The sequence below is a fragment of the Onychomys torridus genome, chromosome 23, assembly GCF_903995425.1.
Source record: "Onychomys torridus chromosome 23, mOncTor1.1, whole genome shotgun sequence".
NCBI lineage: Eukaryota > Metazoa > Chordata > Mammalia > Rodentia > Cricetidae > Onychomys > Onychomys torridus.
Window position 1 is genome coordinate 23,359,067 of NC_050465.1, and position 14,020 is coordinate 23,373,086.

General features: G+C 40.7%; 1 protein-coding gene across 1 annotated transcript in view; it reads left to right on the forward strand.

Moving 5' to 3' along the window:
* LOC118573411 (lethal(3)malignant brain tumor-like protein 4) overlaps positions 1–14,020 on the forward strand; it is a 317,599-nt gene that overhangs the window by 86,134 nt on the left and 217,445 nt on the right. The window contains exon 3 of the mRNA XM_036173702.1: positions 10,499–10,553. Within this exon, the coding sequence (XP_036029595.1) occupies positions 10,499–10,553 (55 nt within the window). The remainder of the gene's footprint in view (positions 1–10,498; positions 10,554–14,020) is intronic.

Sequence of the window (14,020 nt, forward strand, 5' to 3'; positions counted from 1 at the left end):
CTGGGCTGGAGAGGTTAAGAGCACTGACTGCTCTTCCAGAGGTCCTGAGTTCAATTCCCAGCAACCACATGGTGGCTCACAACCATGCGTAATGAGATCTGGTGCCCTCTTCTGACCTTCAGGCATACATACTGTTTACATAATAAATAAATAAACCTTAAAAAATATAAAATCTAGAGTAAACGTTAGTTGCTATTCTTCCTCCTTCAGACCCCTCAAAAGTAGCAAACCTCTTTAAATACTGAGTCTTAAACTTTGAAGATTTAGTGAATAATGAGACTGTAAGATGTTTAGGGCAGGACTGTGTAGTCTTTCCCAGTTAATCTTCATGTCATAGCTGAAGAAGTTGTTACTCGATACAGTAACAACTGTATGGCCTTAAAGTAAGGACGCCAGAGAGCTATGGTTGACCTCAATTTTTGCAGGGTGAAATGAAATCTCATTAGTAGCATCCTTACATGGATATTGAGGAAATGCTGAGTGTGGAGTTATTTGTTTCCTGTTTTTTCCCACCCGAGTAGTTCTTAATTCTTTACCATTTCATGGCTTCAAATAAGACTGATGCCATTTTCCAATAATCAGTTGAGTTAATTTACAGATGGACTGCTGAAAGAAGTTGTTTGTAAACCACTGGAGATGTCAGCCATTGCTTTTGTATAAGCCTTTGATCAGTGGTCTCCTCTGGAGACTGTAGCCATATTACCAAGTATCTGAACAAATGGAAGTGCCTTTCTTCTTTTTGATTACATATACGTTTCAGTAGAACAGTGGAGAAGGTCCCATGTATACCTACATTATTTCTCTCACTGGTTAATTTTCTTTATCTTTGGTTCATATCCCACATGGGATTAGAGCACACAAGAATTTGAAAACTGTGTTTGAAGCAGCAGATAGAATTCAAGTAGCAGTTTGTTACTGAAATTATTCATCAGAAATCTGCATTTCCTGCAGTTCACAGAGCCAGCATGTGTCTCCTGAGGCAAGTGTCAGCTGCTGGAGTAGGGACCCCAAGGCTCTCAAAAGCCCTCCAGCCTTGCAGGGACATTTGTCCAGCAGCAGAGGTTCAATAAGGGCACTATAGGCATACGAGCAGCTAAGAGCCTTTGGCTGAAACCCCCAGACAGACACAAAGGCACCATCTAATTAGAGATCACCACTGAAATTCAACCTTAAGGCACAGGATGTGTCCCAGGCTACCAGCAGGGAACAGTATGTCCAGTCACACTGCTCATTTCACTGTCACCAAACCTCCCTTCTCAAATGACAGCTTTTCAATTGTTAGTGGGAGTGTCCTATAGCAAATTTTATTTCATATTTTTTCAGCTTTCAGCACTTACTTCCACCAGGATGCTGTTCTTGTTTTCCAAATGACTCAGCTTTATTTTGAGTTTTTAGAACTGAAGTTTGAACCCTGGGAGGTCACAATCACAATCTATTTTCTTTGGACTGTGCTGATTTCTCTGGTTCTTCCAAATGGGAGGAGAAGACATTTTAAAATATGTTCTGTATTCATTAATAGCAGTGCAGATTTATTATTTTTGTAAAATGATTAATTAGTCCAGGCAGAAATGAAGAATATTAAAGCTCCAAGAGCCAGGGAGAACTTTATTTTAGAAAAAAAATAGAAAATCCAGTTTTAGAAAACTTAGGTCTGGAGAATATAAATCAGTCATTTAAGTGTAAATAACTATTCATTGCTAGGTTGGTATTGGACCTTAGGTTACCTAACCCCCAATACAGCATCTTTTGGCTCTGACATATGGTATTAAGTAGTTTAAAACAATAGAATGAGGACAATATAAAATAAATGTAAATTGCTCTGACAATAAAAAAAATCATATATATGTTTGTGTGTGCCAGCATATCCAAAACCTTGTTTTATCTAAAGACTATACAGACACAGCGAGCTTGGGTAATGTTTGTCCAGAGTAAGAGGTAATATTATTATTATTTTTGATTCTTTTTCTTTCTAGGCAGAATTTCAATAGCAAATATATGTGTGAGCCAAGTATCCTAACCCACTCGCCAAGTGACAGATAGCATACTAGAGATTTCATTTCACTTTTGAATGATGCAGTGATTGTCAAAGAGCCCCAGCAGCTGCCATATGAGCATAATCAGCTCTTGAATCCTGTGTCTTTCACCATTGCCTTTTTGCTGTAGAAGATTTTGCTTTGAATTATGCAAATTTCTTGTATATTGACGGAATGGAGAGGGCTCAAACTGGTATCAAGAGCTACTGTAGAGAATTAGGCCTGATTTGGGTGTTCATCACAGATGGGGAATAACAGAGGTCATTGTGGTTGGATTACCCCCGTCCTGCCCCCACTCCTTGCCTTGGTGAAAGGTGAAATGCCCATAGCTCTGAGGTCATCCATATGTTTTTGGCAGGAGCTGACAAACCACGCGGAGCCTCATGGGAATCTCAGCCCCGACCCCTCCCACACCAACATGTGCATGCTGGCAAGATTCCTAGGGCATTCGCATGTGTGTGAAAGTGGGAGGGGCCTTGACTTACTGTACCTTTTATTAAGTTGCTGTTTCATTAATTGCACAAAGATATCCTTTATGACGTTGGATGTGATGTCTGCCAGGCAGAAGAGAACTGCTCTTGAGCCTTGCCTTCATCCCGTTCTTCAGCGAGTACTTGTGGAATTGGACTCAGCACCAGGGTATGAAAATCGACCAGGTGCCAGGGAATGAAAAATGGTCCAGACACTGTCTTCCTTGTGTTGCTCACCAGACTTGGGGAAAGGAAGGAACAGATGAAGAGGGTACAGTGCAGTTTCAACAGCAGGTGTTGGTACAAGGTGCCTATGGGCATCAGAAGGTTCCCCAGCTCCTATGGCTGGAGTGAGGGAAGAGGGAAGCCGGATGCTTGCTGGGCTGATGCCTAAGGCATAAGCAGGACTGACGATGCTTTCCATGGCTGTGTACCAAAATGCCTCAAATGTAGCAGCTCAAACGTCCTTTTATTATCATTGCGTAGTTTCTGAAATATCAGGGCATGGACTGATTGTGTTCACTGTTCCATCACAGGGTGACAACCATGATGACCTGGCCAGATTCCTCCTTGGAGCTTAGTGTCATCACTAGGTGCCTGTGGTTGGCGACAGGCATGGTTCCTCCAGCCTGGAGGACTGACTTTCTCAATGGCGGTCAGGCAGGATTCACTCAGCTTCTTGAGGCTACATGGTCTGCTGGAAAACTCTCTCCACATGGTGATCCATATCCTATAAGCTGGCAGTAGAATCTCTTAGTCCATATGCTGAGTCGTGTCCTGTTGTACAGCCAGAGAGTGGCTTTTGCCATGTGATCCATGTCACAATACCACCTAGCAGGGGGACTCATTGGGGTCATCTTGAACTGCCGGGATATCAGGGCAGGGATCTCTGCTGTGAGTCAGGAATTTTGAGCTGAGGAAGCAAAGGGGTTTAGAGTGCAAACTAATGAACTCACCGTGGTGATCACGGGGTGTTGGGCTTTGGATCTGTGCATGAAAACTGAAGGGGAGGTACAGACTTGTCGGCAGTTGTTTTGGTGACTGGGAATGGTCCCTCTGGTATGGAATTAGTAGTGTGAGGGGAAGCATGGGGCAGGAACTGCAGAGTGATGACAGCGAAGCTGTATTTAGAATGGCATTTATGGAGAGCACTAAGGAGAACTCAGGTAGGAAGGACAGCAGTAAGCATGCACATGTACATGGACGTCACAGCCATGGGCGTGCTACAAGGAGATGGGAGAGCAAGGAAACCAGTCTCCCCATTTTACTGCTAGCCATTCAGCAAGGTGAACCCCTGACACAGCCAGGACACTATGGCTTATGTGCCTTTAGCTAACCACAGTGACTAGCTCATAGTAATTGCTCAATAGCAGATTGAACTCAAATGGCAGATTGACTAGGCTGTAAGATTCTTGTTTACTCTCCCCTAATGCTTCTTTCATGAGGGATTATGTTCATTTGAGACATGTTTCTTCAGTCAATAAATAAAAACAGGCCAACAAATTTAATTTTAAAGTCCCTGGATACATTATTAGCAGGCTGAAATCTGGCAAAGTGACTGATGGCTCCAGTTAGTTGGAAGTCTGCCGTGTGTCATGTGCTAGGCTAAGCATTTTACCCGCAGGACTGTAATCCTCAGAAAGTCCTCTAAGAAGATAGGACTTTCTGGAAGACACACAGGAAGCAGATCCATGGAAGTTAAATACATCACCTGCCTGGAATCATACAAATAGGAAGAAGGACACTGGGAATTTGAGCTTTTGGCTGTCTTGATTCTAAAATCTGTACACAAACGGAACTCCCTTATTGTGTGCAAAGAATTAGGTAGCCTAGAAAGCATATGAAACCATAAGGCTGCAGTAATGAAAGCAGTGTGGTACTGGCACACAAATAGTAAGACAGACAGACTAAACAGGGGAGGAAGCCAGAAATAGGCTGGAATGCACAGGTCTCCAAGGCTGAGGAGGGAAGGAGGCTGTTAAGAAGGGATGCGTGAATACCTTCCTGGATATAATGTCTTCACTGTTCTCACCTAGCACAAGTTAGATAGTGTGGAGTGAAGTGGTGTAAGGAAGGAGCCACAGAGAGGCAAAGTGGAAGTTTGTCCTCATCATCTCAGAATATGGAAGTTTGTCTGTTGCTGGAGACCTTCTTTTCCTGCCTGGCTACTGACCAATCAGTGTTTTATTTACCAATGAATCATCCACAGCACTTCCTCTTTTTCTTTTTTTTCAAAAAGGAAGGTTTTACATAGTAAAACTACATATAACAAAACAATTATCAAGCAAGAATTACAGTTACAATATTAAGGAAGATACCCTATCTGTCTTATATTTGTGAGTTTAAGGTTTTATATCTAACTTATCTTTTATCATAACTAAGGTAAACTGTAACTATCTAGTTTCAACTATATCAAAGACCCCAGAAGGATATAATATTACCTGAGAAACGGGAGAAGGATGCAAGCAACTTTTGGGAGTCTTGCAGGGTAGACAGAGACAGCAGGCAGGAAGTATAGGCAGGACTAAGAGAGAGGAGAATCGAGAGAACAGGAAGGCAAGAGGGACACTTCAGCAGCTGCCAGGACAAAGAAGATGTTAGGTACCAGTAAGCCACGAGCCACGTGGCAAAGTATAGATTAATAGAAATGGGCTGAATATAAGAGTAAGAGCTAGACAATGGTAGGCCTGAGCTAATGGCCAAGCAGTTTAAATTTGGGACACAAGAATCTCTTAACCTTTTTTTTTTTTTTTTTTTTTAATAAATATGCCTGGGTTTAGAGAAGGAGTGAGCCAATTCCATCTCCAAAGCCAGCTTGATATATTTGGGAATTTGGGCACAGTTTCTCTTACTACTTCCTGCTGGAGGGGGGCGCTGTATCTTATGGGGACACAAAGAAAAATTTAAGACTATGGAGTGGTCCGTGAAGGTATATCTTTTGAACCAGTTGCCTTGAAACCATTCTGGATGTTGGATCATCTGGGCCATGGTGTCATCGGAGACCTTTCAGGGGGTCTTGGCTGGTCAAACCTGATGTATCTTAATCTGGAACAAATTTACAGCCTCTGGCTTTCTGTGGAAACAAAAGCAGAGCCTCCTTTCCAAAGCAACATATCCTTAGATCCAAATTTTGAAGTTGAGGTGTCTTTAAAATATACATATTGGTTTGTAATCAAATTTCTCTCTTTAGTTAAAAATCCCAAAGATAACACAATCCAGATTCTCTGTGTAATATCCATCTTTATGTGGCTTATTTTTTATACTACCTTTACTGTCTCTTTAAAGACTTAATTTTTAAAAACTATCTTTTTTTAAAACTGTATGTACTTCCTGCCTGGCTACTGACCAATCAGTGTTTTATTTACTAATGAATCATGCATAGCACTTGTCTAGCGTTTTCTCAGATCTCAACACCATCAAGTGAAGGCTTGGCCATTGTGTTTCTTAAAACAAACATTAAAAATATATCATAATGAAAATGAAAATAGAAATTGTTGTTGGTTGTTTTGCTCTTTTGGGGGGCCCGCCACCCAGCTCACAAATAAACCACACACAGAGGCTTATTCTTAATTATAAATGCCAGGCCTTAGCTTGGTTTGTTGCTTGCCAGCTTTTAGTAATTTTAAATTACCCCGTCTACCTTTTGCCTCCAGGCTTTCTCCCTTTCTTACTTCTGTATATCTTCCTTTCACTCTTACTCCATGGCTGGCTGATGCCTAAGGCATAAATAGGACCGAGGATGCTTTCCATGGCTGTGTATCAAAATGCCTCAAATGTAGCTGGCCCCTAGCATCCTCCTCTCCTTCTTCTCTTGTTCCTTCTTCTTCCCCACCTCTCAGACTTCTCCTTCTATTTATTCTCTCTGCCCCAACATCCTTTCTCCTGCTTCACTATTGGCCATTCAGCTCTTTATTAGACCATCAGGTGTTTTAGACAGGCAAAGTAACACAGCTTCACAGAGTTAAACACATGCAACATAAAAGAATGCAATGCATTAAATGTTCCACAGCATAAAGAAATATAACACACCTTAAAATAATATTCCACAAGAAATGACAACCTGGGAAAAATAAAATTTATATATAAAACACAACAAAATGCACACACATGCATGTAACACACATTATGTACACATACTATAACAGGTAAATAACTAGTTTTCCTAGTTTATTAAGATCAAAAGATGGGCAGTCATTCCAGGGGGAATATGGATCACAGATAGAAAAGTATTTTAGTATCCATGAAATACAAATGATCTTCCAATCAATAATGTAATGGGTTTCTCTGTCCCACTAGCCCCAAATAATGACACAGAGACTTCTTATTAATTATGAAAGCTCAGCCTTAGCTTAGGCTTGTTCCTAATTATCTCTTATAACTTAAATCAACACATTTCTATTAGTCTACATGCTGTTACATGGCTTGTGGCTTTTACCTCTCCTCCTGCATGTTCTGTTTCCTCTCTGTCCAGCTGGCATCTCCCCTCTTTTTCCCAGAGCTCTCTCTGCCCGGAAGTCCCATCTATACCTCCTGCCTAGCTATTGGCTGTTCAGCTTTTTATTACACCAGTCAGAGTGACATACCTTTACACAGTGTGATCGAAAATCTCGGAATACGGGAATGTGACCTTTAACCTCTCCATGACAGAACAAACACTGATGTTGCAGTGAGATCTTACTTTGTCACTGTGCAGTAAAGCCCCAGCTAATAACACAAGGTCTTGAGATGGATATGGGAAACAGGAGCTTGTCAGTCTTGTGGACGTGGCGTGAAGCAGCTAAGGAGAGCTTAACTCCGCAGCATCTAGCATCACAAGGGTTCGTGTCTCCTTAGATCTGCAGTGCTGTTCTACAGTCTTTGCACAGAAATTTATAGGTGTGTAGATTTGTAGGTTTTCACTGCAACATTGTAAATTTGACCAAAACAGGATGGCTAACAACCTAAATATTTGTAAATAAGGAACTAGATAAATTCTGACATACCCATTTATTGTAATACTGTGCAGCTACGGGAGATGAGTAAAGCGCCATTATGTAAATCTACCTTGTAGGAAAGACCCTTGTCAAAGAAAAAAAATACTGGGGAAAACAGTACTACCCTAGGATACTTTTGGAGACAAGAGCAAGAAAATAAGCACATGCAGTCATGTTTCTTTGTATTTTCAGAAGAAAAATCCTGCAAGGATGTGTTACAAACTAATTAAAGTGTTTACTGCTCAGGATGCCATGCATTAGCCAGATGGAGGAAGGCAGGTGGGAATGTTTTCACTGTAACATTATATTCTGTATAGATATAGATATAGATATAGATATAAATGTAGATATAGATATAGATATAGATATATAGACCTGAGGGGGGAAAGAGAGAGAAAGAGAGAGAGAGAGGGGAGGGAAGAGAGAGACACAGAGAGAGAGAGAGAGGCAGAGACACAGAGAGATACAGAGAGGGACACAGAGATAGAGAGACAGAGAACAGTAAAATATTATCCACATATATGTTGAATCCCATGAACTCAAACACAACACACATTACTACCTTAACAAATCATGCATATAGAAAGACACTGCGCTAAAGCACATCCAGGAACCATCAGTTATAACAGCATAAACAATTGGCACCCTGGTGCTGTCGGTGGAACTGTTTCATTTGCCCCCCCCCCCCCCATTGTGTTAGTTGACTTTCCTTTTCTGTGACAAAATGGCCAAGGTAAATATGCAGAAAAGGAGAAATGTATATCTTGGCTGGAGGATTTAGGCTTTCCAGTCTGGTTGGCTGACTATGTTGACTGTCGCCTGGTAGCATGACAGAGTATTCTGTGAGCACAGCACAGCTTCATCCCTCAAGGATGGGGTCAGCAAGAGCAGGAAGGGAGGGGCTCGACAGAAGAGAAGGGAGTGGTGAGGGGAAGAAGAGGGTGAAAGGTAGCCTTCTAGTATCACCGCAGCTGTTTTTCCTGAGGACCCCACGGTCCCCTGGGAGGACTGCAGGCTGTTGCCCAACCCTCCAACATGTGACCCTCAAGAGACCTTCGATATAAAAATAAAACTGTTCAACTTCAATCACAAATCTGTATATATTTAAGGTCATTTGATTTTCTATTGCACAAATGGCATTTTATATCATAAACTCAATCTCAAAAATACCAAAACCACAAAAATGAAATTAATAGCATTTAACAGTTAAAGAACTAATAGGCTCTCATTAAAATCAGCATGACCTTTTGTTGAGACCTAGTTGACAGCTTGGGACATGACTGTGTAGAGTCTCCGAGCTTTAGTAGGGTGACCAGTCATTCCTGTTGCCTCAGATGGGAAAGTTTACCTAGCCCTTCTTATTGCTATGTCCCCCGGTCAGCCCTAAGCAACTGGGACAGTCAGTTTCTGTTACAGCTTGATGAGAGACAGCCCAAACTTAGGTATGGAAAACTTGAGGAAATGATTGTTGGCTGAATTTACGAAATCATCAAACTCATTTTCCATCATCAGTCACTAATTATGAAAGATTTTGTGTAAATCACCTGCTAAATTTTCATCATCTCTGATGACAATTTGTTTGGGAATTCATCAAGAGGGATGCATAACTATCTTTCCAAAAATGAATTAAGAGCCCACTTGCACCTTTTATTTAGAGGATTCTCATCAGCAGAAATTCTGTTCTTCCATTTTAACTTTTCACACACTTTTGATAGGTATATATTGTATATGCCCACAAAACCATATTTCACGCACTTTTGGTGGGTAACATATGTTGTGTATGGTTCCCAAACCATATTCCACACACTTTTGATGGGTAGCATACATTGTGTATGGCCCCAAAACCATATAAGTAAGATGTATGTCTACATATCCATTTTTTTTTTTTATCGAGAAAGGGGTTCTCTGTAGTTTTGGTGCCTGTCCTGGATCTCACTCTGTAGATCCTGAAACTCACAGGAATCCGAGATCTGCCTGCCTCAGCCTCCCGAGTGCTGGGATTAAAGGCGTGCACCACCACCACCTGGCTAGATACCCACTTTTCAAAATGGCTCTTGCCTCTCTTTCAGTAAATAAGCACATGAAATTAAAACCCGGAGTACCAGCGTTTGCTGAAGGCTCTGCTTTACCCTGGGAATTGTGATCAGCATGTCTGGTGAGGGCTGGGACCTTGAGGAAAGGCTCCCACGTATCTCTGGTCGCTTGTGCTTGTTTTGTGTGTTAAATCCAATCTGTGTTGTTGTTGTTTTCAGGAGTCTTTACAGCCGCTCGTGTATTTTGGATGGTCAGTGTGGTTACAGTTAGCTAATCCTACTTTAATTGAGTACTGATGGGTGGGGCTTGGGGGTTAACCAGCTAGCTTAAAGGAGAAATGAGAGCTGACCTCATGGTGGGGGAGGAGGACAAACCTCCCCAGTCAGCCACCACTATGCAGCTCTCAGATGCAGGTGTGGGGGTTGGTGGGCACCTGCTTCCACCTTTATATTAAAGCCTGTGGAAGCTCACTCTCTCTGCACATATCCAATGAACAAATGAGGCTGTATGAATGAATTTATACCATGAAAAGAGATGACAGTGGACAGCTCCTGGCACCCACTGGCAGGTGCTGGCTGTATGACTAACTCTCGGTTACACGGATGTTCATAGATTTGCTACCCTTGAAGCTCAGTTTTCAGTGTTGTTCAGAGTGACAACATTAAGAAGATCAGCCTTTGGGACTTGTTCAGAGGGGTCGTTTTGATTAGGTTAAATTAGGGAAGACCATAACACCATTCCTTATTCGTGGATATAGGGTTGCCCAGGAAGGAGAAAGCTGGGTGGGCACACACATTCCCTGTTCTCTGACTCCTGACTGTAGATGTGGTTTGACCTGCTTCCCCAAGATCCTGCTGTGATGCCGTCTCCATGTTGACTCCTTTAGTAGTTGCCTTCATCCGGGCATTTTAGCTTGGTAGCAGGGAAAGTAGTGAGTACAAGCAGTTATCTGTGAGTAATGATCTAAACCACATTTTCTCTATTCTAGGGGCAAACTGGAGAAGAAAAGAAGCCCAGAGGTGGTGCCACAGTTTTAAGCCAAGGTGATTATCACTGTCTGGTACAGTTTCAGTTCACAGTGAACAACTCTCAGATGACAATTTGGGTAGATTGCCCTTGTTGTTTTAAGCTTCCTTCTTAGCTTAAATACAGAGCACCATTGTCTCCAGTTATAGGGTCTTCCACACTCTGGTGCAGACTTTATTGATGTCATCTCATGTTTTTAGGAATATTAAGGAATGCAGGTCTGCAGCCTTTATTTTTGTATGCATTGGCCTTTTAAACAAGCTGTGAAGGAGGCCATTACTGGTTTCTAGCTCTGTTAGTGATAGAAGGTGGTGCTGAGTTCATTTCCATCTCCTTGCTTCTATTTTTTTCCCCAGATTGTTTAAATCATCTGATACTTGTGCTTGTTCACTCCTGCCGAAGCCATGTTAAAGAGATGGTACATTTAGTCCAGACTGAGTATCCCTCATGGTTATTCACTCATTTGTAGACTTTAGATATGGGCTTTTTAAAAATTATTATTATTTTTATTATTTTGCTATTCCTCCGATTTTCAGATGCCTTAAATTTAAATCAAAAAATAGAGTTGCTGTTTTGTGACTATTTCCACAAGACAATAGCTATCAAAATTTCTATAAAGTGCAGCTGAATATCCAACAGGATTTTTACCATTCTCTGGGAAGAAAGGTACATAAATTTGATAATATGCCTCTGGAAAACTCTAAAAATACCACAAATACTTAGTTGAGTAGGCTTTTTTATTTTTAAATGATAAAAACAACTAAAAGACTAGGTATTTTTAATATTTTGATTTCTAAAAGACTGCTTACTTTTTCTTAATTTTGGAATACAATATTGAACATCTGCAACCTTAAAAGTGTTTTCTACTACAATGAAAATATTATGTTGCTTTAAGTGGATAGTCTTCTGTTGCTACCACCCGAGGCCTGTCGTGTTCTTTGCTGAACAAGCAGAACAGGGTGCGATACTTTGATGATTATGTAACTTGATGTTCAGATCCGCTGGAATACACTTCAGTTATACAACACTGGAGTTTTAGAAATGAAATTGCCCTGCACGTGGCCCGAACAGTAGGGTTCTTTCAACATCTTTTTCATTTTCAGAGATAGGTTGATATTTATTAAATTGTCATTTCATCCCTGGAGCTATATTTTCACACTAATGTAAATTGAGTATTTTGTTTTGTTTTTTCATTTTGCGGTTGAATCATCCCTCCTGGAAGAAGAAAACTCGGCTCAGATGAACAATGTAAAACTTTTCAGTTCCTTTGCTACGGTTCTTTCCAGTGTACGCTTGCATTGTGACTATATGCAAGGATTTGTTTCTCTCAAACAGTTTTGTGGGTTTTCTGGAAAGTCAGTTTACGTTGTTGGTCTCTGTCTGCTGGCTCATTCTGTAGTTCATCATTCCTGCTCAAAAGTGTCTGGCTGTGTGCTTTACTCTGCCCCAAATTTGACATTATTCATTGCTTCTGGAACGTAACTAAATGTTTAGAGGAAGGATTAGCTCTGCTTTATGTCTGTATATGCTATTAGTTGCTAATTATATTGAGAATAGGCTCATCTGGAGGCTTTAGGATATAATGTATATTTTTACCATGTTTAATGGAGTGAATGAGATATATCTCCCATTGTCATATTATCATAGCATCTTAAGGAGGTTTTTCCACCTATAGATTATGGAATAGTCATTTTTTTCCATAGAATCCTTAATAATCTGAAGAAACGTAGCCTCTTACCTGGTAGCTTAAAAATAATAACAAAACCAGAATTGTGTATGTACACATTGTTATGTATATGTGCCTAGAAAATTATACTGAATATAAATAAATACATAATTCTTAGCGAGAGACTAGTTCATTCTGAGTGACGTCATTCCTCTCCATAATCAAAACACCATGAAAGAGGAGAACTAAGGGATCTTATTTTATTCAGCTCCTATTAATATAAATGGCATTTACTATCACTGAATAATCAATTAAATATTTAGGCATTTGTTACTTTGAACCTAAAAAATTAAATTTCACTGTCCTATGATGTTCACTAGAGGATAAACTTTTTTTATTTTACATTAATGAACTTTTCTGGGGAGTCCTGTAATAACTGAGGAATTCATGTGCGCTTTAATGAAGAGTACTACTTTTTAATAAGTAATTTTAGTACATATTTTCACATCGTTTGCCTGTACTTGCTAATGGTTTATAAGCGAGTTACTCTTTGCACCCAACTTGTTTAGCTGCCAGCCCTCTCTGTGGTATCCTGCCAATTCTAGGTGAATGAATGGGGATGTGAATGTAAGTCCAGTGAAAGAAACACACACTCTCTCTTCCTGAAGCTGCTGACCATTGACAGAAGCCAGGTGAAACTCAAGGATGGGACAGGCCCTGTATCTATGAAGCCTGTTTTATGTTGATCTTTATACTACACCTAGATCCTTAACTGCTGAAAGTACACACCACAGCAAACACTTCTCATTGAAGAACTTCGTGTGAAGGCTTCAGATGATTCATGCATTCAAGCTGCCCTACAGAAGAGCCCCGTAGAGGCAGCATCCATTGTCTGCTATAACTGTGGTCACTCCCTGGTGGAGAAGGTCACCAGACTCTGAGAAGATGAACAAGCTCTTGATGCTCCTATTGGCTTGATTGAAGGAACTGCTAAAGATCAGCACTTAATCCTAGAGCAGACACAAGGGCTTTGCACTGTGGACAGGAGGCTCCAGAATCAGAACCCATCTTCTCTCTCCAGGTCTCAGCTCCTCTTCCTAGAAGCTTTTGTTTGATTTGGATCCCTCACCAAAGAGTTTTTAACAGTAGTGTGCACTGCACACTGAAGGCATTTACTTTTGATCAGTATGATTACCTTTTTGTTACCAAGATTGCAATGGCAATGTTAGGGATATTTTAATGTCCCTTTAGACCTAAACCTATACTCTTTCATTTGAAAACTTAGCCGTGGGCTTATTTGGTGACAGGCTATTTCTGATGCCCATGTTCTCTAGTTTGGAATCTTGGCTGTTTCTTTACAATGGAGATTCAGGTCATGGATCTCTGAGGAGCTCTCCCAGAAGTGACTACTTTCTCTTTGCCCTCATGGCCCTCCATAAATTGGCACATGGCTCTGCTTTGCCCCAGGTTTGATTATATGTAACTCTGATTCTTTGGTGCATATACCTTGTCAGGTTTTACCACTGTGAAGTTAAGTTATTTTTTTTCCTTTTGATTAAAGTCTAGAAAAGAGACAGTTCAAAATTGCAAATGTACTAGCTTCCACCGATTTCCCATTTACTTCTTTCTTTCTTTTACTTCCCTGTGAATCTAAGGTTCTTTATTTCATTCAGTGTATTTTAAGCCATTTCCATCATTATTTTTCTGCTCAAGTTGCCTCGTTGTCGTTTGGACAGTTGGGTCCTTTAGGTTGGTCTGCTGTCTCTTTGAAAGATCCCTATTGTTATTTGAGGACTGACACTGGAGCATTCAGAGACT